The sequence below is a fragment of the Manis javanica genome, chromosome 2 (assembly GCF_040802235.1).
Source record: "Manis javanica isolate MJ-LG chromosome 2, MJ_LKY, whole genome shotgun sequence".
Lineage (NCBI taxonomy): Eukaryota > Metazoa > Chordata > Mammalia > Pholidota > Manidae > Manis > Manis javanica.
The window spans coordinates 221,801,545-221,824,865 of record NC_133157.1 but is presented as its reverse complement, the minus strand read 5'-3'; the positions used below and the strand labels follow the sequence as shown (position 1 = coordinate 221,824,865).

The 23,321-nt window shown below is 46.9% G+C and overlaps 1 protein-coding gene across 2 annotated transcripts in view; it reads left to right on the top strand.

Annotated features, from left to right (window-relative positions):
• Positions 1-23,321, top strand: part of FAM135B (family with sequence similarity 135 member B) — a 275,686-nt gene that overhangs the window by 242,146 nt on the left and 10,219 nt on the right. For both annotated transcript variants that reach the window (XM_037023272.2, XM_037023271.2), the window contains exons 12-17: positions 2,883-3,037; positions 9,685-11,710; positions 13,635-13,801; positions 17,847-17,938; positions 20,217-20,314; positions 21,595-21,746. In XM_037023272.2, the coding sequence (XP_036879167.2) occupies positions 2,883-3,037; positions 9,685-11,710; positions 13,635-13,801; positions 17,847-17,938; positions 20,217-20,314; positions 21,595-21,746 (2,690 nt within the window). The remainder of the gene's footprint in view (positions 1-2,882; positions 3,038-9,684; positions 11,711-13,634; positions 13,802-17,846; positions 17,939-20,216; positions 20,315-21,594; positions 21,747-23,321) is intronic.

Here is a 23,321-nt window from a genome sequence, read left to right as displayed (position 1 = left end):
GGATTGCCATGTGAAATGAAGACTACCACTTGCCTTCTTGCCGTGGGTTGCAGTGTTTTAAGTGTTTAAAAATGACTTGGCAAGAGTGTGTTTATTTCCCTCTTTTCTGTTTTATCAGCCTCTAGCCAGTGTTTTTCACACAGTAAGGAGGTGTTTGATGGAAGTTTGCTGAATGAATGTGGAAATGTTGATGAATATGAAGACCTATATGGATGATTTCATGTCCACAGCAATGACAATTGGGCTATTACTCTGTCTTTTATGTTTTCTCTGGTAATAATCATAACGCTGATTATTTCCAAAAACTATTCATCCTACAAGATGCTGTGTATGTAGCATTGAACACAGGAGGTGTTTTACCTGCCCCTTGGTGCTTAGTCTATTGAGATGTCACTGGGGAGATGCTGGACTACATGCTTTGCACGCATTGGCTTCTTTAATGTTTACATTAGCCCTGTGAGCTGGGGACTGTCATTATCCCCACTTTACAGAGGGAGAAACTGGGGAAACCTGGGCTCAGAGAAATGAAGTCACTTATCATAGACACACGGTGAGCAAGTGACACAAACAGGGCTGTTGGAGTTGAGACCCCACACTTCTAGCTTCCTTGCTGTGGCTCTGCTATATAATGTTGGGCCGTTACCCTAAAGGGTACCCCAGAGAAAAGTAAAGTGTGGATTTCTCAGGATCTGTTGTAGAAGAAGCCATATGCTGTTGGACTGTACTCCAGACTAGACTGACATTGAAATAAACAGGTACTGGACCAGGTCCTGCTCGCTCCACACAGCACATCTCTAGAACTTTCTCAGCTTACTTCATTGAAACTTGATGCCCATCGCCGAGCACTCCCTGCTTCCCCCTCCCCAAGCCCCCAGTAATCACCACTCCATTCTTTGCCCCTATGAATTCAGATAACTCCTTTAGATAACTCATGTAAGTGGAATTATGCAGTATCTATCCCTTCGTAGCTGGCTTATTTCATTTTGCAAACACTCCCAAGGTCCGCCCACAGTGTTGCATAGTGCAGTTCCCTCCTTTTTCAAGGCTGAATAATAACCCACCGCGCCACACTTTCTTTTCCTTGTCTGTGGGCATTTAGCTTGTTTCCGTGTCCTTGTGAATAGTGTTGCTGTGCACATGGAATGCTGATATATGTTAAAGATTCTGATTTCATCTCCTTTGGATAAATACCCAGAAGCAGGATTATAGGCTTTTCTATTTTTAACTTCCTGAGAAACTTCCCTACTCTCTTTCCACCGTAGCTACACCATTTTCCATTCCTTCCAACAGTGTACAAGGGTTCCAACTTCTCCACATCCTTGCCAACATGTGTGTGTATGTTTTAAAGTAGCCACCCTAAGGTGAGAGGTGATACCTCATCATGCATGTACCCTAAAAGGTTAGTCATTTGTTTTAACACATGCCAAGCACTGTTTTAGGTACTTGGTCAAATTTACAGAATCCTGATGCTCCAGAAACTACATTCCAGTGGGGGATAACTCCCTGCAGAAAATGACATACACCTGACCCACCAGGACCTATCCTGATGTATTATAATGACTTTATTGTCACCTGATTTATTCATGACTCTGTAACCTCTTTAGGTACAGAATCAAATTTCAGCCCTCTTGGTGAACACCCTAGACCTTCTACACCATTCTATGTACATTGGCATTCCAATAATATGTTTTTTTAATAAGCTAAAATGTTTCAGGTTCAGATGATGGCTAATAAATGAACTGATTGCAACAGACTTCTATTTAAATATTCAGAGAAAGGTTCAAAACGTTATGAAGTTGCAAAAGCCTTCAGGGCTTTGAGGAAGAGAATAAATTGCTTATCTTTTTCTTTCATAGGTTAAAACCCAATTGACAAATAAGGAAATGAAATATATATATTCCACATACATATGTAAAGTATCGTGTATACACATGTGTTCATTTTCATTGTGTTTGTTACTGAGAATGCTGAGTCACAGAAGTCCTGTGGACCTGTGCAGAGTTCCACCGCTATGAAGCGCTTCCAGAAGGCAGATGACCTTCATGGCTGGGGAGAGAGATGGGGGCTTCCTGAGTTCAGGATGCTCCAAAAAAGAGTAACAGTCAGACAGAAATTAGCTCTGCATGCTAAATTCTCCTCCCAAACTCACTGGCCTAGGTAAGGCTCTCTTCTCCCTTCGTGTAAGAGTGATTAAGTTGGCATGAAGAAAAATGAGAGAATGTTACTATTTTTCCTCTATCAAGAAAATAAACTCCCTCCATTTTGCAGGGACTTGAGGAGAAGGAAATAAACATTTTCTTCCATCCTAGGCTTTGAATTAGGAATACTTATTATTTTGAACTCTGGAATCAATTCTTAGTAGTGGAAGGATGTTGGGGTCATGGAAGCAGAATACGGGGCATTTTATAAAACCACATGGAGGAACCAAAAACCATGGTTCTTGAATCAGGGGAACTTAAGGACGCAGTGCTCACATAGTAAGCAATAAAAAATCAGTTTTAGTTGGTTTTTAATTAAAATGCTACAAAATATGATTCAGACCCAAGCACTGTAGGAAGTTAGAGAAGCAAGAGTAAAGGATATGTAGATTTATGTTTTTCCTTCAAAGTTTTTCCACTAAAGTTGTATGTGATAAATGATACCAGTCATACAGTCCATGACCTCTAACCTCAGTACCCAGGCTAGTTCTAATTCAAAGCACACTATGGCTTGGAAGTTGGTGGATGGCAAGAAAGAAAGGTGACAGCCGGGCAGGTAGGTGTTCTGTGGTCAGCATCTACTGAATGTTTTCTGAATGTTTCCTTGTGATAAGGGGATGGGCAACAGTTGTAAAATGTTTCAGACTTCCTTGGACCTCAGTGTGCAGTCTGTGTGTTTCCCAGGATACAGATGCACAGCCAGCTGTCTCTGGATGTGCGGAACTCGGAGTATCTCACCACTATGCCCCCGCTGCCGGCAGAATGCCTGGACATCGACGGCGACTGGAACACCCTGCCTGTTATCTTTGAGGACAGATATGTGGACTGCCCTGTGACAGGTTTGTCGTCTCTTTTTTGGAAAGACTCGAGAATAAGGCTTACCGGTGGGTCCCAGGCAGGGGCCCGTTTAGGTCACAGCAGCAGTAGGACCAAATCAATGACGTAATCGGTTAGTTCATAGAGGAAGAGCAAAAACTGAGGTTAAGCTGGTTATTTGGAATACCTTGGGTCAGTGAAATTGATAAATTAATGTAGCAAAGGGGCCATTACAGTACAGACCCCCTTCCCCATTCCCTCTGGGGTGGAGTTGTACCAAGTGCGTCTGTGTTTTTACCTGCAAAATGGTAACCAAATTTTCCCCCTCACTAGAGTTCAGTGAGTGTTGGATGGAGATCCTTTCTTACCTCAAATGTGCAATTCAAATAGAAAATCATTTCTAGTTGCACTTTAATAGCATTCAGTTCAGATTCCCATGGAGTTCTTGCTTTATGCCCTAAGCCAGCAAAGGTACTTGAGAAAATGGACTGCGTGGGTATGTGGGTGAGTGGATGCAGAGCTCATCTCAGAGAGAAAAGACAGCAGGTTTGTCTCTGTGCACCCAGACCACAGTCAGTTTTGCTGGTGTTGCAGTTTGTTAATGAGCTGCCAGGTCAGCGGAGAGGCATGAAGTTCAGGTTGGCTGTCTGGCACCTCCCACAGCCCTGCTCGTGGGAAGCCAAAAAGCCATTACAGGTGACAGAGCTGAAATGGATCCACGAACCCTTAGAGGGTCAGACAGTGCCAGGCCCTATGCTGGAGGTTTAATGAGTTTCGTCCTTTTAATCGTATTAAAAAAAACTCACGAGCCTATTTCACAGAGAGGAACTGAAGCGCAAGGAGTGTAATTACGTATTAGAGACCATGCAGCTCATAAAAGGCAACACTGAGGGGCCGGCGTGAGCGCGTGGAGCCGGGGGAGGGGTGGCCAGGTGTTCACAGCGCGCGCCTGGGGCTGAAGGTGGGGGTGTCGGGAGCACAGGCTAACGGCCCCGGGCTCGCACGTGGAGGCGCGAGCGTAAGCACTCCCCAAAGCCGGGGGAGGGTGGCGGACCGGGGCAGCTGCACACTGTTACCATTCCAGGCTTGTGTGGGAGAAGACTGTTGTGTGCCTGTGTCTGTCCGGCCCGGCAGCTCCAGCCCCTGGTTAATAAAAGCCGGCAACTCTACTCACATTTTGAGGACCCTGAAGTTATAGACAAAATCTCAATTTTTAAGTCTCAAGGAATGGCTAATCAGGTGGGCTAGATGCATGTGACCATGCCTCAGCCAATCACAACAACCAAGGAAGCCAGGTCTTAGAATTGATAACCGCTTCCATTCAGAATTCACATCTAAAATGATAGGAGGAAGGATGTCATCCAGATGCAACCACCAGGGAAACTGCCCCGAGCTGGCAACCACACCAGATTTTATTTAGTGTGCTGCTATGTGTTGGACACATGTCAGTACCTTATGTGCTTTACCTCATTTAAATTTTTCAGTGAGCTCAGTAATCTCTTGGTGTTGGGCAGATGGGACCCATAAGTTATGCTCAGTGGCAATGCCTGGATGTATGAGGGCCTTAAAAACCAGAAAAGTGACTTATGTGGTAAGAAACAGACACTTATTGATGACTTTTGAGCCAGATGATCTCTGTATTATAAAACTGATGTTTATGAAGAGCCTGAAATACATGGAAAATGTTTATAATAAATTGCCAAAGCAGCAAAGATAACTTAAGAGGCCTAGAGGATAGAATTAGAAGACCCAGGATACATCTGAAAGAATTTCTGAAGGAGAGAAAATAGAGTTTGAAAGAGAGGCAATATCCATGGGATAATGAGAGTCTTTCAGACTTGAAGAAAACTATGAGTTATCAGGTCAAAGGAAGGTGCTAAGGCTCAAACAGAATAATTTTTAAAAATTGAGACCTGTACATAGATAGTAGTGAAATTACAGAGTACCAAAGCAATAGGAAAATGTTAAAGTTACCACTGAGAAAAGTCAAATTATCCTAAAAGTAAAGGCAGTCATACTGTTAGATTTATAAACAATATTAAGTGACAGAAGACAATGGAAAATATCTTCAAAGTATTGAAAACCCATAACTGAGAAACTAGAATTTTATACCTAGCTAAACCATCTTTCAAGAGGAAGAACAAAATAAACACATTTTCAAAATTTAGTATTCACAGATGCTTGTTGAAAGAAATACAAAAGAATATACTCCAAGAAGAAAAAGGCTGAGCCCAAAAGGAATTACTGAGATTGAAGAACAAAAGGTAAACAAATAAATTAGCAAGTACTTTAGCTAATCTAAATCAGTATTTTTTTTTAAGTGCCAGTATTTTGGAATTTGAAAAACAGGTAAAATTAATATACCACCTCTCAAGAGTATGGTAGGTAATGGCAGAAGGAAATTCTGAATTCAGGACTAGACTCCTTTTATTCCTTAACTTTAGAAGTTAATAAATTCCTGTATTGGTTAAGGTTCCTTATGAAGACAACAGACTCGAGCAAGAATTTTTTTTTTGGCTGTGATTCATAATTTAATGGGCATCTAGGTCCTTGTCCTTATTTCTGCCACTCACAGGTGCACTACTCATGTCAATGTTTTCTGCTCAAAGGCTTGGACTTCTAGGCATGTATTCACTAGTCAGTGTCTCTTGAGTCAGCAGCTCCTCAGACCTGGAAGCTACAGGAACATCTTTGAGAGCTGTGTCCTGTTCTCTGTGTGCTCTGCCACAGGTTCTGCTGCAGCTTCCCCTGGAGGAGGGCAGCATTCAGTCTCATTGCCGTGGCCTGGGGTGGTGGCCACAGCCCCACCCACATGGAATTCCAGCTCCAGCAGGAATTTCTTAAGTTGATGTTCAGCGGTTCTTAGCATCACTGGAAGAGCTAAAAAAACAACAAGTGTGGGCTAAGCTTCGAGAAAAAGCACCCTAAACCACGCAACAGAACTGGCATGAAAAAGAAACTGCTACTACTACCATCCAAGCACCAAATGTCAGGAGCTGAACTTTTCTCCATCCACTCCTACTGTCAGCATCAGTGCCAATTCTGTGTTAGAAACTTGACTTACAACTGCCGCCACCTCTGCAAACTGGATCCATCTGTTTCTTTGCACCAGGAAGGTGGAAGCTGTTTGCAGAGCTTATATCCTTACAGTCGTTAGTTTCCACAGGTGCTTCTGGTTGACAGTCTATGTCTTTGGCCTGCATTCTAGCTGCAAGGGAAGCAGGAAATTTGAATTCTGTATTTTATACTGGGGAGGTGGGATCTATGCCCAGGGAATTATACCAAATATGGGAAGGCTATTTAAAAGATTCCAGCAGCCTTGAAAAATGACAGAGTCTGCTATTGATAGACGTATTAAACATTGAAAGATATTTACCAAAATAAACAAAATGTAACTTCTGAACCTAGAAAAAAAAAATGACTTAGAGAAAATGTAGTTACTGGAGTAGCAGGCAAGAAAGAAACGAAGCAAAGTAAAAGTATGATAAATAGGAAATTCAAATAAGATCATAGAGAAAAGTCAAACTAGGTTATTACAATAAAATAAATATAAATAGATTTTTTAAAAAAAGGCAATACTGAAAGCAGTTCATTCCAACCCAAAGCTCATGCTAAGGCTGCCTTGTCAGTGCAGATATGTGGGTGCCTATCATTTAACGGATGGGCCGGTTTAAACGTCAGAGTTCATGCAAACTGAGACTTGCAGGATGTTTTAAAAGTATAGGTGACTTCCAAGACAGTGCCACTTTGCAAACAAATGATCATATTAGTTTCCAGTTGTACTCTGACACCTAGTGTCAACACTGTGTATGACGTGAAAATGTGCTGTAGCTCTAGATGGCTGCCAACTCTCTGGTCAAAACAAGCTTAAAACTTTGCGTTGAAACTGTGTGCCTGTGTACATGTGTGTCTGTGCATATGCATATATGTTCATCTTCATTATAGGTATATAGTCTCACTACAGAAAATTTGAAGAGTTGGAGGAGAAATGCAGAATAAGAACCATACTACCAAACCCTCTAATGTGATTATTATTAGGCTTTGTGCAGAGTGCCTTCTAATCTTTCTCCTTTGCATATTAATAGACACCCTGGTGCATATCAAGCTCAGTCCCTCAACTTGTGTATGCAATTTTATTGCATGTCTTTATTTTTTATAAATCAAGTTCACGTCCTCTGAGCGCCATCCATCCTGTATCATTAGCTGGAAAGCTGGCCTCAATCTTTCTGGGACTTCCTGCCGACTCTTCACCACCTGCTGTGGCAGTGCTCTAAAGTCTTAAGCAACAGTAAGATGTGGTTGGGGGTTCTTTCTAGGGCCGTCTGTCCATGCAGGATCTTCTAAGCCATGCCTTATCCATATCTATGTAGTATTTTAGGGCCAGCATCTCTTTGTGGCTTCTGTAGTGTGTTTGGGACATGGGACCCAGCGGAGTCTGGGACCCAAGCACTCATGAGCACATCTTCCAGAAGAACCCCAAGGCAGTTGCTCTCAGAGGCCTGGCTACAGGGTGTGGGAACATTCCCTCAGAGGAAGGGAAATTTGCTCAGTCTCTCAAGAAGCAAAGAATGTGTCCATGTGAGGAAGAGATCTCTTCTTCCATATTCTTTGTTCTAAGCCTTGACCCCAACATAAATTTCACTCAAAGGTATGATCTGATGGTGTCTCAAAGTCCCATACAATTTTTAAGTGTCATAATGATGTACTTCATGAAAATGTTCAATTGTGATTACAGTTGACTCTTGAACAAGATAGGTCAGAACTGTATGGGCTCACTTATATGTAGATGTTTTTCAATAAATATATTGGAAAACTTATTGAAGATGTGTAATAATTTTAAAAAGATATTCTCTTTTCTCTAGCTTATTGTAAGAATACAGTATATAATACATATAACATATAAAATATGTGTTAATTGACTGTTTATGTTAGCAGTGAAGTTTCCTGTCAGCAGGAGGCTATTGGCAGTTGACTTTTTGGGGAGTCTAAAGTTATATGTGGATTTCCTACTGGGCAGTGGGGCAGTGCCCCTAACCCCCCTAGTTGTTCAAGAGTCAACTGTGTATTCATTTAACTTCTATTAAAACCATATGGGGAATTCGAACTTTTTGAAGAGTGCAAAAGCCTAACCCTTTTTTTTGTTTGTTACATAAGGAAATTGAATAATGTATCAGATGGTTTTTTTCAAGAGGGCTGCAGTACAGACAGACATGGGAGGCACTTACTCTAATTAGAAGGGAGATAAAGATAGATAGAGAGACAGAGGATAGAGACAGAGATAGAGAGATGGAGAGATGGAGGGAGTGAGGGGGAGGAGGGAAAAGGGAAAAAGGGAGATGAGACCAAGAGAGAATGAGCGAGAGAACAGTTCACCCTAAAGAAACATAAGGAAGCGAAGACCGCACTTTGGCTCGCTGCCAGCAGCTGCAAGGATCCGAGGGATCTGGGAGCCTCGGGCCCTGCCGCGCAGGGTGATCGCCCTGGGGACCGAGCCCAGACTTGGCGGTGATTCTCTGCAGAAGCAGAAACCTGTCTTCTCTGGGCGGAACGTCTCGAACAGTGACTCTGCTGTGAGTTCAGCTGGGAGGCCTGCTGGTTCCCTTGAACGGCCCATGCCAGAGTTGAGGATGATGAACTCAAACAGGAAGAAAAGCTCCCTGAAGTTCTGTAATTATCCTAGGTCTCACAGCTGGCGAGTGTCAGTGTCAGGACTGGAAGCCAGGCCTTCCTGGCTTCAAAGCTCTCTTTCTCTGCTCTGAATACTGAACGTAAGATAGAGGCATGTTTTAACATTTCTAAGTGGTAATTATTAAAATTGTTTGAGAAACAAATGGCAAATCAATACTTACAATAATTGACAGCTTTGCATTAATGCGGTGCAATTCTGGTTCTAATGACCTGGTGTTGGGGCGAACTTTGCAGGTTAAGGGCAGGGTCTCTGATAAGACAGCCCTCACTTCAGACAGCAGCCACAAGGGTTTCCAGGCCACCTGCTCTTCTGACCAACCGGTTACCAGTTCAGGGATTCCCACAATGATCTCAGGTTTGATGATATACGAGAATAATTCACGGAACTCAGGGAAGTGCTATACCTATAATTGCAGTTTTATATAAAGGATACAAATAAAGACCAGCCAAAGAGAGACCCACAGGGCAAGGTCTGCAAGGATCCAAAACACGAAGCTCCTGGGCCCCAGGACTGGTCATCTGGGCAGATCAACATGTACTACCCAACAGGGACGCCTGCTCAAGCCTCCGTGTCCAGAGTGTTTACTGGGGTTTTGTTACGTAGTCCTGACTGATTGAATCCTAGGCCATGTAAGTGAACTCAATCCTCAGCCCACCTCCCCTCCCCAGAGGATCTGCTAGTAGGAACTGGCTCAAAGCCACAGCCAGCTCATCACATGGTTGGTCTTTCTGCCACGACCAGCTCCCATCCTGAGTCACCTCCTTACGATAAGCTATCCAAGGACCCATCAGCGGGTCCCACCGTGCCCACCGTGAATGACAAAAACATTGCTGTCGCTTGAATTCCAAGAATTTTGAGGCTACCTCCCAGGAATCATGAACAAAGTCCAACCAAGTTCTGTATTATACAATCAGATATTTGTATAATTTGTGAGCATACATTCTTAAGCTATAATACATTTTTCTTTCTTTTTTCTTGTAGGGCATAATTTGAGCATCTACCCTAATTTTGATGTTCCAGCCACAAGTTCTGCAATAATGAATCTAAAAGACAAGGAAGAGAACCATATCGTAAATAGAAAATCAACCTTTAGGGAAGACCTGGTCTTGCCCACCATGGAACCATCCCAAGTGGGCTCTGGTGAAGAAGTTACTAGGTGTCCAGAGCCAGATGAGAATGTAACCACACCAAATCATGTGGATGTGTGCTCTGAATCTCAGGTGTATCTGACAATTGGTGAATTCCAGAGCAAAGCAGGTTTGCCTGGAGGAGAATGTTGGACCGGCCCCAAATCTGATGTTGGAAGGCATCCTCTGGCTGAGGAGGACTTGATGAGAAGGAGTCCAGGCCCAGAGGATGGCCAGGCGCCAGCACTGACCTATATTGACGTGAAATCTAGCAATAAGAACCCCTGTAGAGGTGAACACACAGTGGTCGTGAGTGCTCAGAATAAGAGTGGACGCTCTCAAGATAACTATGAGTTAGACAGAACTGCGCTAATAAGCAAAGGGGTAGCAGGCAGGAGTCATCAAAGTGTCATCTCTTCAGAGAAAACAGCACTCCATGCATTGAGTACTCTAGGGAAAGGAGTGGATCGAGAGGGTAAGATGGTGCTGCTAAGTCTGAAGCTCATCCCCTCTGAACCCTGTGAGCCCCTGAACTCTACTTTGAGAGACCCCTGGGACATTAGGGTTTCCCCAAAAGACCCTTGCACAGAGGGGCAGGAGGAAGCTTCAGTGCTGTGTGGGGTCATTAAGAGATCTTCCTCCATCATCTCCGATTCAGGCATTGAGAGCGAGCCAAGCTCCGTCGCCTGGTCTGAGGCCCGGAGCAGGGCCCTGGAGTTACCGAGTGACAGGGACGTCTTGCACCAGCTGGTCCGAAGACATGCCTTACACAGGAACTCCCTAGAGGGTGGACGCACGGAGAGCAACACGAGTTTGCCAAGTGGGATCCAGGCGTCTCTCACCTCCATTAGCTCTTTGCCTTTTGAGGAGGAGGAGCGAGAATTGGCTCTCACCAAACTGACCAAGTCTGTATCTGCACCTCAAATCAGTAGCCCGGAGGAGTCTGCTGAAGACACAGGCACCCTGCGGCAAGGAGGGGCTCTTGCTGAAGCTTCTGCTGTACAGAGCAAGGGCAGCACCCCCCCGGGACACTGCATTCAGCTTGGTGGTGGCTCCAGAATCCAGGACGCCAGGGCAGGCCACTCCCTCGAGGAGGCGGTTTCGGATGCTGACAGCCAGCAGGGCCCTGGGTACATAGACATCCCCAAAGGGAAAGGGGATCAGTTTGACTCTCAGGGACCCTGTTGTCTCGATGGAAGGACTGAGACCCTTCCGGGTGTTGAAACCAAAGGTCTTCATTTAAAAATACCATGTACCATAGCCCTTGAAACCCCTGGGAATGAATTTCTCTCTAGCACACGAATGGGGGCGCCAGAGGACATGCCCAAAGACTTGAATGAGGGGAAAGGGGCTCTTCCCAACAGCAGCACCTCGGATGCTGAGAGGGCCGTCCCCCATCATCAGGTGCCTGAGCAGGGCTGCGCCTCAGCTGCTGCAGCCATCGCCCGGGATCCCGCAGACGAGCGCAGCGGCTCACCTTACCTCCTTGACGGAGCAGCGTTTGGTGGGGGACCCAGCACCTTCCTGGAGGATGGACGTACAGCAGACACTGTGTGCTCCATTGTGACCCACTCTGCTCCCTCCCGGGCTTTGGGAAACCAAGAGCCGAGGGCAGGTCCTTCCATCCTGGCGTCCCACCCGAGCCCGGCAGAGACCTTCCCTCTTGACAGCCTGAAAACCGTGGAGGTCGTCAACTTATCTGTGTCTTGTACCGCCACATGTCTCCCCTTCTCGTCTGTGCCCAAGGAGACCCCTGCCAGGGCTGGGTTCTCTTCCAGACAGACCCCATTTCCCATCACTCATCAACCTTTGGGTTCCTTTGGAGTTGTTTCTACCCATTCCAGCTCATTGGAGGAAGAAGTCAGTGAGCAGATGTACAGGTGAGCCTGCTCATGGCTGAGCTACCCCGGCACCACAGTCTTTCACACTTGTTCGCATGTTTCTCAGTGTCATGCATACTGTTTCAAAATTGAGTTACCGGTAGTTTTCTGATTAAAAAATAACATATTCAACACATGCAGGTCAGAAATGGAGAATAATATAAGGAAGTAAATATTATCAATGTGCCCATCTCTCAACTGTAGCCACTGAATATGTTCTTCCACACTTTTTTCTATGTGTATCTATATCTGAATGTTCTTTTTATGTAAAAACAGGGTCATTCCATACAAACTAAGTTTTTTTCAACTTAATATATTGGCAACATCTTTCTATGTTCATAAATCTATTCTTACCTTATCATCTTAATGTTTCAACTGTCCTCCATTATATAGATGCACCATGATTTATTAACATATCCTTTAGAAATGGACATTTAAGTACTTCTCAGTTTTTATTATGATAAGCCACTCTATTATGAGTGTCATTGTACCTCTATCATTGCACATTTTGAAAGGGAAGTTTTGTTTTGCTTTGTTTTATTGAGAGGGACACTGTTTAAGAGGCTTTGAGGAATAGGGCTCCTTCATCAGATTTGCCTCTCAAGCCCCTTTGTGCCGTCCTTTATCATTCCTTTGCGATGCCAGAGGACATCCCTCCATCCTTGTGTTGGATTTGTGTTCGTATCACTCCCTCACCTATAAACTATATATTTGATTAAGTGTATTAGAGAATCATTTTATCAGAACATTCCATCCTCTTTACCCTTTTGCAGAATGCTAAAGAATTACACATTAATGGTATCCCCAAAGGTCACTGCACAGGCAGGAAAACTTTGGGTCTCTTGTTTTAAGAATATTAAACACCTATTCTGTGCCCATGTCATCTGTGTAACAAATCCATAGCAGGCACTGCCCCATGCCTAGCCAGTGTTGTCCTGGCTATTTCTGTTCTCACAGCCTAACAAGAAGACGAGAGATGAGGGAAGTAAATGCGGCCACTGGGTAACGGGATGGTTCATGTGAGCTCTGCTGAGCCAGAAGGGAAAAGACCTAATCGAGCTGGGGCAGTGAGCGCGAAGAGGGGTGGTGGCCTGCAGAGACTTTTTAGAGATGACATCTGGGCTGAGGGGAAGATATGAGACTTGATAATGGTGATGATGGCTGGTAATAGGTAACACTTTTTTGTTACTACTTAATCTGTTTCAAGCACTGTATCTTATCACTTAATACACAAAAAACTTTATGACTTAAATAATGGTATTATTCCCCTTTTACTAATGAGGAAGCTCAACGCAGAGAAGTTAAGTGGTTGGCTCACATTTATTAAGTGTCAAGGCTGAGGTTTTGAGCTTGGCATTCTGACTTCCAAATACATGCTCTCAACCACTACCTTGTCAGATAATCAGGCAAAGAATGTGACAGCCAGGTGGGAAAGGCATTTCTGACAGGTAGACTGGAATGCACAAAGGCACAGAAGTAAAGCCATGGGACATAATTCATGCAGGGCATCATGAGAAATGTGTTTTCTCAAGACTGGGAGATGATGCTGGAGAAGTAGGTAGAGGCCAAGCCTCAGAGGCCTTGTAGGCAAGGATAAGAAGCATGCATTCTGGGAAGATCATTTTAAAGATCACGTGGATCCTTTGCACTGGCTAGAATTTAGCAGCCCTCTTCAATATAGGAACCACACAGAAATCTTCAGAACCCAAACCGGTATAGCCTCTGGTTTTCCCAGGGGGCTTTCCTACTGCTAATTCAGAACAAAGCTTCCCTTCCTGACATTTCCGTGAGGACCTATTTAGCCTCTGCTGTTCGGCAGGGTCCTTCCTCCAGATGCTCATCACTCCCACATCCCAGCTTAACTCATCTCCTGTTCAGCATGCAATACACAGCTTGGCTTGTGATTAACTAGTGTATTCTCCAGTTTCTATCAGGCCAAAGAAAACTTTAAAAAAGAGCTGAAGATTGATGGATTTCTGTACAGTGACTTATCTGTACTAGCTTCTGATATACCGTATTTTCCACCAGAGGAAGAGGAAGAAAATTTGGAAGATGGGATTCACCTGGTAGTCTGTGTCCATGGCCTGGACGGTGAGTTCTAAAAAGGTCTCTTCATCAAAGTTCTGTGCTACAAACAACTTACAGTATTTATGAATTAATTTAGATCAGGTATACTTGTTCAACAAATGTTCAGTTAGCTACTGTGGAATGACAGTAAGTATTCTGGGTCTAGGGAAATGGTGTGGCCTTGCTCTAAGGAAGACATTGCTCTGGCACAAAAATCCACTGAGTAGATGAGATACATAAATGAATGAATGAACACATGAATGAATGAATGAATGAGGGAATGAATGGAATAAATGAAGGAAGGAAGGAAGGAATCATTAATGGAACTAATGAACAGAACTTAAAGAAGGAATGGATGAATGAATGGATGGGATGAATGAATTACTAGAATGAAAATATTAACGGAATCGTGCATAATTAGAGCACATGAATGGATGGAATGCACGGATCAATAGAAGAAGGGGAGAAGTGGAGTGGGAGGGGTACACAGTTCATGTTGAGGATCTCAAGTCAGTGGCAACAGTTTTTGTTCACCTGTCACTTAATGGGTCACCTTTTGTAGCCCAGATTCTGTACCGAGTTCTGAGATGACAGAATTCTAACTTGGTCCTTGATTTGTAAAATGTTCTTAATTTAGTGAGAACAGCAAACACAGAACCAAGAACTGTAGAGGTTCAGGGGAGAGAGGGGAAGAGGAAAGGGTCTCCCCCACCCTGACCCCCGCCAAGTGACCCAGTCACCTTGACCAGGGTCCTCTAGGATTTCTCAGGTTGGCACAAAGGCTCCACAAGTGTAGGGAGCTCACCGGCTCTGCCTGAAGATCAGGGGGCCCTGAACCAGAAGGCGTGTGGTTGGTCCTGGCTCCCCTAGGAATGTCCCCTCTACCTACCTGGCTGAAGAAAGTGACCAGGTAAACTGGAGGTAAAGCTCTTGAGTTCTGCCCCTCAAACTCAGGTGTAAGTCATATTTCCGATTGGAAAATCGGAATATAGAGTATGCTTGCTGGGAGAATGCCACCACCTACTTTATATGGACTCTAATGCCTAACCAAGGACAGAAAAGTGAGAGGACTTCAGGGCTCCACAGGTGGTGAGGAGCAGGCAGTGGCCACATCCTTCTTCCAAGGGTTAAACGGGGAATGGTCTGTGCTTCCATGGCACACTGTGTTGCCTGGATTCTTCTCACTCCAGGACCAACATCAACTTCTGGCTGTAGGCATTGGACACAGGACACTCAGTGGACAGGCCTATTAGGTGAAACGTCAGACAATGCAGTGGTAGGTGATAGATTCTGGATGCTGGTGATGACAGGGAGGGGTGAGGGAGGAAGCCCAGCATTGAAGATCGCCAGGGACCAGGCACCCCTCTAGGTGCTCAACATACAGTAATGCTCATTCTCACACAGCGCTGCAGAGTAGGTGCTGTTCTCCCCATTTACAAATGTGCAAACTGAGCCGGAGGGCCCCTAATTACCTTGTATGACGTCCCAAAGCTAATGGGACTGGGCCAGGCTGGAAGCCCAGCTGTCAGGCTCCAGAGCCCATGGTTCCATTTTGCATTATACCACCAAGCTCACCTCTTCCCCATCCAAACCTTCACCCACATCACTGAGTCATCGTCTTGAAATCTTACCAGATCTGGCCATGCCACGCTATGACTGAAAACCTTTCCTGACAGCTCTCAGAAAATGAACACCTATCTTAGAAAGCCTGGAAGCTTCCCAGCATGGAAAGCCCTTTCTGTTCTCAGCCTCCCTTTATCATCTCCTGCTCTCCCGCTTCCAGCTGCATCCGTCCACACCATTTCCAGGGACACGGGCCATGTCACTCCACTGTGCCTTGGCTCACACTAGGCTTGCTTTCTGGTGCATTTTCCTCTCTCTGCGTTGACTTCAGTGTTGCCCAAATTTCAGCTGTTTGCACATTCTCTTCCCTACTTTTACTCTGTCCATGCACCTTGTACTGTAATTTCAAAACTTCTATTGAAATTGGCATTCTTCTGAAATACATTTATTTAAAAAAAGGAAACCTCACATCACACACCACAAATGAAATACCAGAATCACTTGCTACACATGAAGAGTAATGCTAAAAAATGACGACAGCAAAGGAAACTTTTACTGAAGCTTGTCTAGTCCCTTTGTCGGAAGACTCTGGGCTTGAGACTCACTTTCTCTCTTAAAAGTAATAAGCTATTGAAGACAGAATTGTTTCTCACTGGAACTACCAATCAGAAGGACTGAAAGAAAGATGAAAAATAATGGTCTCATCAGCACAATGTATTTTTAACACAGCATCTGTGGACAACTTAGCATCATGCCATGTATGGCCACTATGCACCTCTTACTAACCTGATACCACATTAAATGAGACAAGACTCTCAGCCTCTTTATTAAACTAAATCTGGTCTGGCCACAGACTTCAATTTTTTTCCATCATGCATGTGGGAGAAGAGGATTGTCATAAAGACAGAGCAGCTTCACCAGTCCCGTGTCAGAGCACAGAGCTGTCAGTCACAGCATTGTCACCTGGGCATAACGTCATCCGAAGGCGGCTGAGAGCGAGCATAGGTTTCCTGTGAATGTCACTTCTCTAGTTCCAGGGACATGTGTCTACACTCTACAGTTTTCCAGGATCCATTTTTTCATATTCCACTTACCAGGTACGATTTATATTTAACAAGGAACTGAAGAAATTTATAACAGTTGTGAATAGTTACACAACTCTTCATGCTGTTTAAAAGGCCCACGTTTTATATTCTTGTAAATGTCCTCAGTACCTTTTCAAATCATATTTTCTGAGAAAGTTTTAGTCCTCTTTCATTCATTAGCTGATGGAGAAGGGGCCATGGTCGTCCCTTATTTAAAGTCCTCATGTTAACTATAAACACGTGCTACTTTTTTTTTTTTTTTTTTAAGGCCAGGTCCTGGAATGTCATTATGTGGCTTTAAATATAAAGAAGCAACCGGACCAAAGGGCTTAATTTTATTGTCATAAATGAAAGGAACGAATTAAATTTAACACAAAAGAGAAACATTTCCCAAGAGACTGTGAGCATTTTATGACTGTGGCCCTGCATGTACGGGACGTGCCCTGTCAGACCACCATCAGGGGTGGTGGTTGGGGTTATCAGCTCATCCTTCAAGATTAGGGACACTCTCAAACACCCCTGCAGCTCTCCCAGATTGCGTGGGGTGCTTTGGCCGCTCTTTGAATCGCTTGACAGTTTCACAAAGAACGATATAAAACTATATCACTTATAGTTCAGAAACTACGTTGAAACTCTGGTTACGTGGTAAAGTAGGTCTCCTATCCATTCAAACAAGCAGCTTCTAACTTCCAGCTCTCCCGACCCGTGTGAGGACTAGGTCAGCTAAGGTTCTTAAGACACAGTACGATCCCATGGCCTTCGTGAAATGTACGCTTAAAAATACTTGAATATGAATTTCCTTCTGTGTATCAGATCCTTTCTCCCACATGGTTTTGCTTCAGAAATTCGTTCCCCGTGTTCCCTGGGCCCCTGCGCTCAGCAGCAGCCCCTGACCATTCAGCTCTTGTTACTTTGCTCCTGCTGTCACTCTGGAGCAGATGGCATCCGCGGAGCTTGCACGCGCATGACGCCATTCCCTAGGGTGACGCTTAGTCTACTGTAGATAACTGCGCCCCGGCTGGCCTGTGGGGGACCACCTGGAAGTCTTTGTATTAAGACAATCTTTGTGTTCATGCCGCACTGTGCCCCGCGAGCCATTCAGGGCCGCTGCTGGCAGAAGGCCCTGGCCATGGCGTCGGGGAGGCAGGGTGCCCCGACTGTTCCTATGTCTGGAATGCTCACAAGCCACGTGCGCACAGATCAAGGACTCATTCCACGGAGGAAGGGACCTAGAAAAGCCATGACCTTGTGTGTGCAGGAAGGGCCTCCCAGGACCGGTGAGCTGGACTTGTTTTAGCTGTTTTTATTATCTGCTGAACGAAAGAAATGGGAAATGTGGGAAATGAGGGCTGGGAGAAGCGGGGGCAGTAACTCCGTCACGCGCCAGCTTCACAGGATTGACCCCGCGTCTCCGTTTCCAGGGAACAGCGCAGACCTCCGGCTGGTGAAGACTTTCATCGAGCTGGGCCTCCCAGGAGGAAAGCTGGACTTCCTCATGTCCGAGAAGAATCAGGTTTGCCGGCGGGACACCGGAGGGCAAGGAATCCCTGGGGCACGTCTTACACGAGCCCCCTAGAGTCCCTGTGATAGAGTGAGGACACACACAGATCAGGGCCATGCCAAGGACACTGGCCAGGCCCTGAGGCAGTCGGGGAGGAAGGGCTCGGCTTCCTTGGGAGGGCAGAGGGGCGAGTGAGCAGTGGGATCCTGGGTGCCAGGGGACTCGGGTTGACCCACAGGGCGCCGGGGTGGTGGGGGCAGCTTGGAGCACACATCATCTGGGTATCTGTGGGTCTGTACGGGGTAGGGAAGTGTCGCTGGCATCTGTGTGACCAGTGGAGTATGAGCCCTTTAGAGTTCCAGGCCAACCGCGGGGCTTTGCCATCCCAAGTAGGTGGAGTCTGGAGCCTGAATGAGGTGTCAAAGTGGGTGAGAACTTAAGAGATCCATGGCCACGAGGCAAGTGGAGTTTGTTATGTTCCACCCCATGAGACTTGATGGGTGAGTGCTGAGTTTTCCTGGGAGACACGGAACTGTTTATGACTTAGGGGCCCCGTGGCCATTGGGAAAGGGTGCCGTGCAGAGAGGGACCAACAGGCAACCCAGGAGGAGCAGGCCTGCTCCTTGGCTGTTAGCGCTTGGTGCTGTTGACTTTCCTTTGGCATCTGCTGCATAGAAAGCCCTGGGCTGTGCGGTGTGAAGAGGTGTACGCGAGAGAAAGAGGACAGAGCATCATGCTGAGCATCTACTGCTCGGCACTCTGTACCTGTCTCCTCATTTCGTCTTCACACCTGTTCTGTTAAATTGATGCCGTTGTCTCCCTGGAGGCTAGAGAGCGGAGGCTCTGAGGCTTACCCAGGCTCCATAGTCAGTCTGACCTGGAGAGGAAGATGGTACGCAGGTGCACCCAGCAGTGGGGTGGGCCTGCCACGGCCCCTGTCCTGAGTGGGGGAGCATCAGGATGCCGGGACACGCGGAGGAGAGAGCCCAAAGTACATGGCTGGCGCTTTCTGACCTCGTGTCTGTCATCTGCACCAGTGAGGGTTCCTTTGCAGGGAATGTGGGTGTTGGGGAAATCTGCTCAGGAGGCCAGCCTTTTGGGGACGAGTGTCCAGCCACTCTTGATGCAGCCCCGCAGATCCCACAGTGACTGAGGAGCTGGGTCTATACAAAGTAGCCGAATGTGGGTGGGGGTCACTCAGAAATGATTATTTTCCACAACATGATTTCACTGCTTCCTGAAACTGTGAATCTCATAGACACATGGATTTTGCAGGATATCCTTGAAAAGCACCCCGCTGGGGGAGTTCCTGATATCACTTGTTAAACCTGCTGTGACTTCTAGAGTCTTTCTCATCCTGGCTGACTCAGGATTACTGCCATTTATTTAACAACTCACATTGAATGAATACTACACAGGTGAAGAAATGGGGTCTGAAAGGCTAGAGGGTGATGACCACAGAGTCACCTGTCTTAGGTGGTTGGCTAATAGTTCACCTGATCTTTAAACTGACACTAAGGAATCAGCAACATTGTCACCCTTCAAGAATTAGGAGGACACTTAGGGTCAGACTGGGGAGGACTAGCCCCTGTGAGCCGGAGAGCTGGCCCCCACACATGCGTCTTACACAAAGCCGAAGACGTTGCAGGGCAAGTCCACTTAGGGGAAGCTCTCTTCTTTATGCTGGCCCCAAATCTCCATCCTGTGGCTCCCATCTATGGTTCCCAAAGTTATACATATAAACCAGTTTAGTTTGTCTCCCCCACATCTGGCCTCTCAGATATTCAAAGGCACATGTAACATTCTCCTCTTCCTTCTATGACCATCCTTACTAATGCACAGATGGCCTTGGGACCCCTCTCTGGACAGGGCCTGGAAGGGCAGTCGGAAGGCTGTGCTGGGAAAAGGCAGGCCTTTGGAGTCAGGGGGCTTGGGTATGAGTTCTGGCTCATGCACAGCCTCACCTCTGACCTGTTCCCTCTTCTGTGAAGTGGGGCCAGCAGGGCCAGCGGGTGTGTGTGAATACGTGGCACACGACGGGGCAGTAGGCTCTGTGGGTACACTACCTCCTTCCATCTTTCCATTTCTCCCTTTACCATTCAGTCGCCCTCCTAACCGAGGATTCTTCCGTGTCCTTGACTTTCTCCATCAGAGCCCCAATCCATGGGCCCCTTTCCTGGAGGCCGAGTCCCTATCCATACCCCCGACATCAGCCATAGGCCCCCTGCCAGGACGTGCCATGATGGGTAATGGAAGAAGAGCCAACACCCTTCTCCTCTCTTGTCTGCAGATGGACACGTTTGCAGATTTCGATACCATGACTGACCGGCTCTTGGACGAAATCATCCAGCACATTCAGCTCTATAGCCTCTCTGTCTCCCGAATCAGGTAAAAGGCAACCACAGGTAGTCAGCGCTGGGCGACGGGCAACTCTCTGAATGTTTCCTGTATGCCAGTTGAGCATGCTGCCTTCTGTAAACCACTCGGATGGGCTAGCTTGGGACTCCCCTTGGAGTAGGTCACTTTCAGAACAGAAGCGTGTGCTGCAGCTGCCCACACACCCCTATTGGGTATAGTCCGTGGGGGAGGAGAATAGACATTCTGTAGCTCAGCAGAGAGAACTGGACTCACTCCAAAGTTCCTAGGTTTGAATTCTCTTCCTTCTAACTCACAAATTTGAAGCCGAGCTTTACCACACCCCCTTGTGCAAGCTTCCTAATTCTCTGAGCCCCTTCCCCTGTCCGTCCCGTGGGACTACATTGAGGTCATGTGGTGGTGCAAATTTTGTCCTTCCACCATAATGGATGATTTGGTTTAAATGATTAAATGATTGAGGTGATAGTAAATAGCTTGCACTTTTTGTACACTTGCAGCATGTGGATGTAGTGGTGACCCCTCAACACACATGACTGCATGTGGGCCTTTGAGATAAAATACCACTTCTTTATTTCACAGAAGAGGATTCTGAGGCCTATAGAGATTAGGTACGAATGGAAGGGCCAAGCCACTCTGTACACACATACTCAGTTCCTTTCTTTGCTGTGTGCTGACCATTAGAAGAAGTGGAGGGGCAGACTTCTCACTTAATAGGGTTTTGGTACATGACTCTTTGAAAATAAGGCTGCACTGCATCCAAAGACCTGGGAGTGGCAGTCCACCTGGAACAGAGCAGGTGGGGCTCAGACAGTCGGGGCTGGAGCAGGGGACTCCATATGTTCATGAGGTGCTGAGCGACGAATGAAAGCGGACAGGCAGTGAGAAGGCAGGGCACGAATGGCCTCAGAAGAAGGCTGAGGAGCTGTGATTTTATCCTGTGAATGTCCAGGAAGGTTCAGTGACCACATGCATATTTCAGAAGGGAACCCCAGGTAACCGGAGAGGAGACGGGGGGCGGTGGAAGCTGCTCTAATAATGCAAAACTAGCAAGAAGCCCAGCTTCTCCTCCGACCGCACTGGGCACGGAGGCTTCCATTCGCGAAGATCCCGTGGCAGGCTTGGCATGGCTGGAGCTGGGAACCCTGCTGAGGAAGGGCCAGAGCCTCCGTTCTGCTGGCCAGGCCCCTGGAGCCAGTGGGAGGTGGAGGGCGGCCCACCCCAGGGCCCCGTGCAGCTGCCCCGGGCGGCCTCCCGCTGCCACGCCCACCCGCACTGTTTCTGTCTCCAACCAGCTTCATTGGCCATTCTCTGGGCAACATTATCATCCGCTCGGTCCTGACGCGGCCCCGCTTCCGGTATTACCTCAGCAAGCTGCACACGTTCCTGTCTCTGTCCGGGCCTCACCTCGGGACCCTGTACAACAACAGTGCCCTGGTCAGTACAGGTGAGGCCCTCGAGCCCGGCACCCCTCCCGGCCACCCGGGGCGGAGCGGGCAAAGGCGGACGCCGACGCTCTCCGTGGACTCTCGTGACTTGTGACTTTGGAGCCTCCTCAAGCACCGGGGGGTGGAAGGAGACAGGCTTAGCGAGGACGGGGCCCCTCCGCTGCGAGCTGAGTGACCCCGGTCTGCGAGCTGGAGGTGATGCCCTGGGGCGCTGGGAAACGCGGAGGAGGCCCGCAGGGTGGCGCAGAGAGCACGGGGGTCTCAGGCCGTTCGGGCTGCTGTGATGAGTCACCACATAGCGGGGGGCTTGTAAGCAGCAGCTGTCTCTTTCTCACGGTTCTGGAGGCTGAACGTGCCAAGACTCAGCCTCAATGTATTTACAATGATCTGTGCCATGATCAAGGCGCCGGCAGACTGGGTGTCTGTGAACCCCCACTTCCGATCCAGAGAGGGCCGTCTTCATGCTGAGTCCTCGCGGGGTGGAAGGGACAAGGTTGCTTTTTGGAGCCTCAGTTGTAAGGGCGCTAATCCCACATGTGGAGGCTCTGCCCTCCTGACCTAATTATCTCCAAAGACCCCAACTCCAAATACCGTCACCCTGGGGCTTAGTTTTCAACATACTCACTTCAACATACGAATTCTGGGAGGACAGAAACATTCAGTCTACGGCAGTGGGCTTTGACCCACGTCAGTTCCAAGAAACCTGTGGTTAAGTTCTAGGGAAGAGTCTGGCCAAGACACCCTACCTCTGTGCTACTTAGTTACCTTATTTTTAAAATGGAGCTAAGGCATGATGGTGTGTGTCTGTATGGATTGTTTATGATATCTATGTGTATGCATGTCTGTAATATATGTACGTGTGTAAACGTACATTTTGTATATATGTGTGTATGTATGTGATATGTGGGTGTGTATGTGTGTGTGTGTATCAGAATCATTGGACATTAAACAGGAGAAGGGAAAATTGAAGCTGACCACCATGTTCTGCAGGGCCACTGCAGACAAATTCTCTAGTTCTCGCTGGAATGTAAGAACACAGCCCCCAGCTTTGAGGCCTCACAGTTTCATCAGCTTTGTAGGGGAGGAACTATCCATCACAGCGGGTAGGGCAGCAAGGTGCAGTGACTCCTGGAAGATGAGCAGAATTTCCAAAACAGTGAATGACGGTAGGACAAGATTTCTGTACAGAAGACATAGTCTATGAAATAGCATAGAGCAGGGTGACATCAGCAAACTGCAAGTGGTTCTTCAAGGCAGGAATATAGGATGATCTGGAGGCACGGGGGGGGCAGAGGGGCTATGGGCAAGAGCCTGATGGTGGAGGGCCTGGGAGGGCTTGCAGGATTAGACCAGCCCCGCGGACCATATGGCTACTAGAGGTAGGGTGGTTACTGTAGAAGTGGTGTCACTGGGAGGATGGCAGCCCAAGGAGGTCATTGGCTCTTGTATAATAGTAAGTGGTTTATTCAGTTGTGTTCTAACGAAGACTTCAGTAATCCCCGATTGCCCCTGTCCATTACATGGCATCTAGGGTCACTCTAATCAGCTCCCCTCTCTCTGCCCATCTTCCAGCC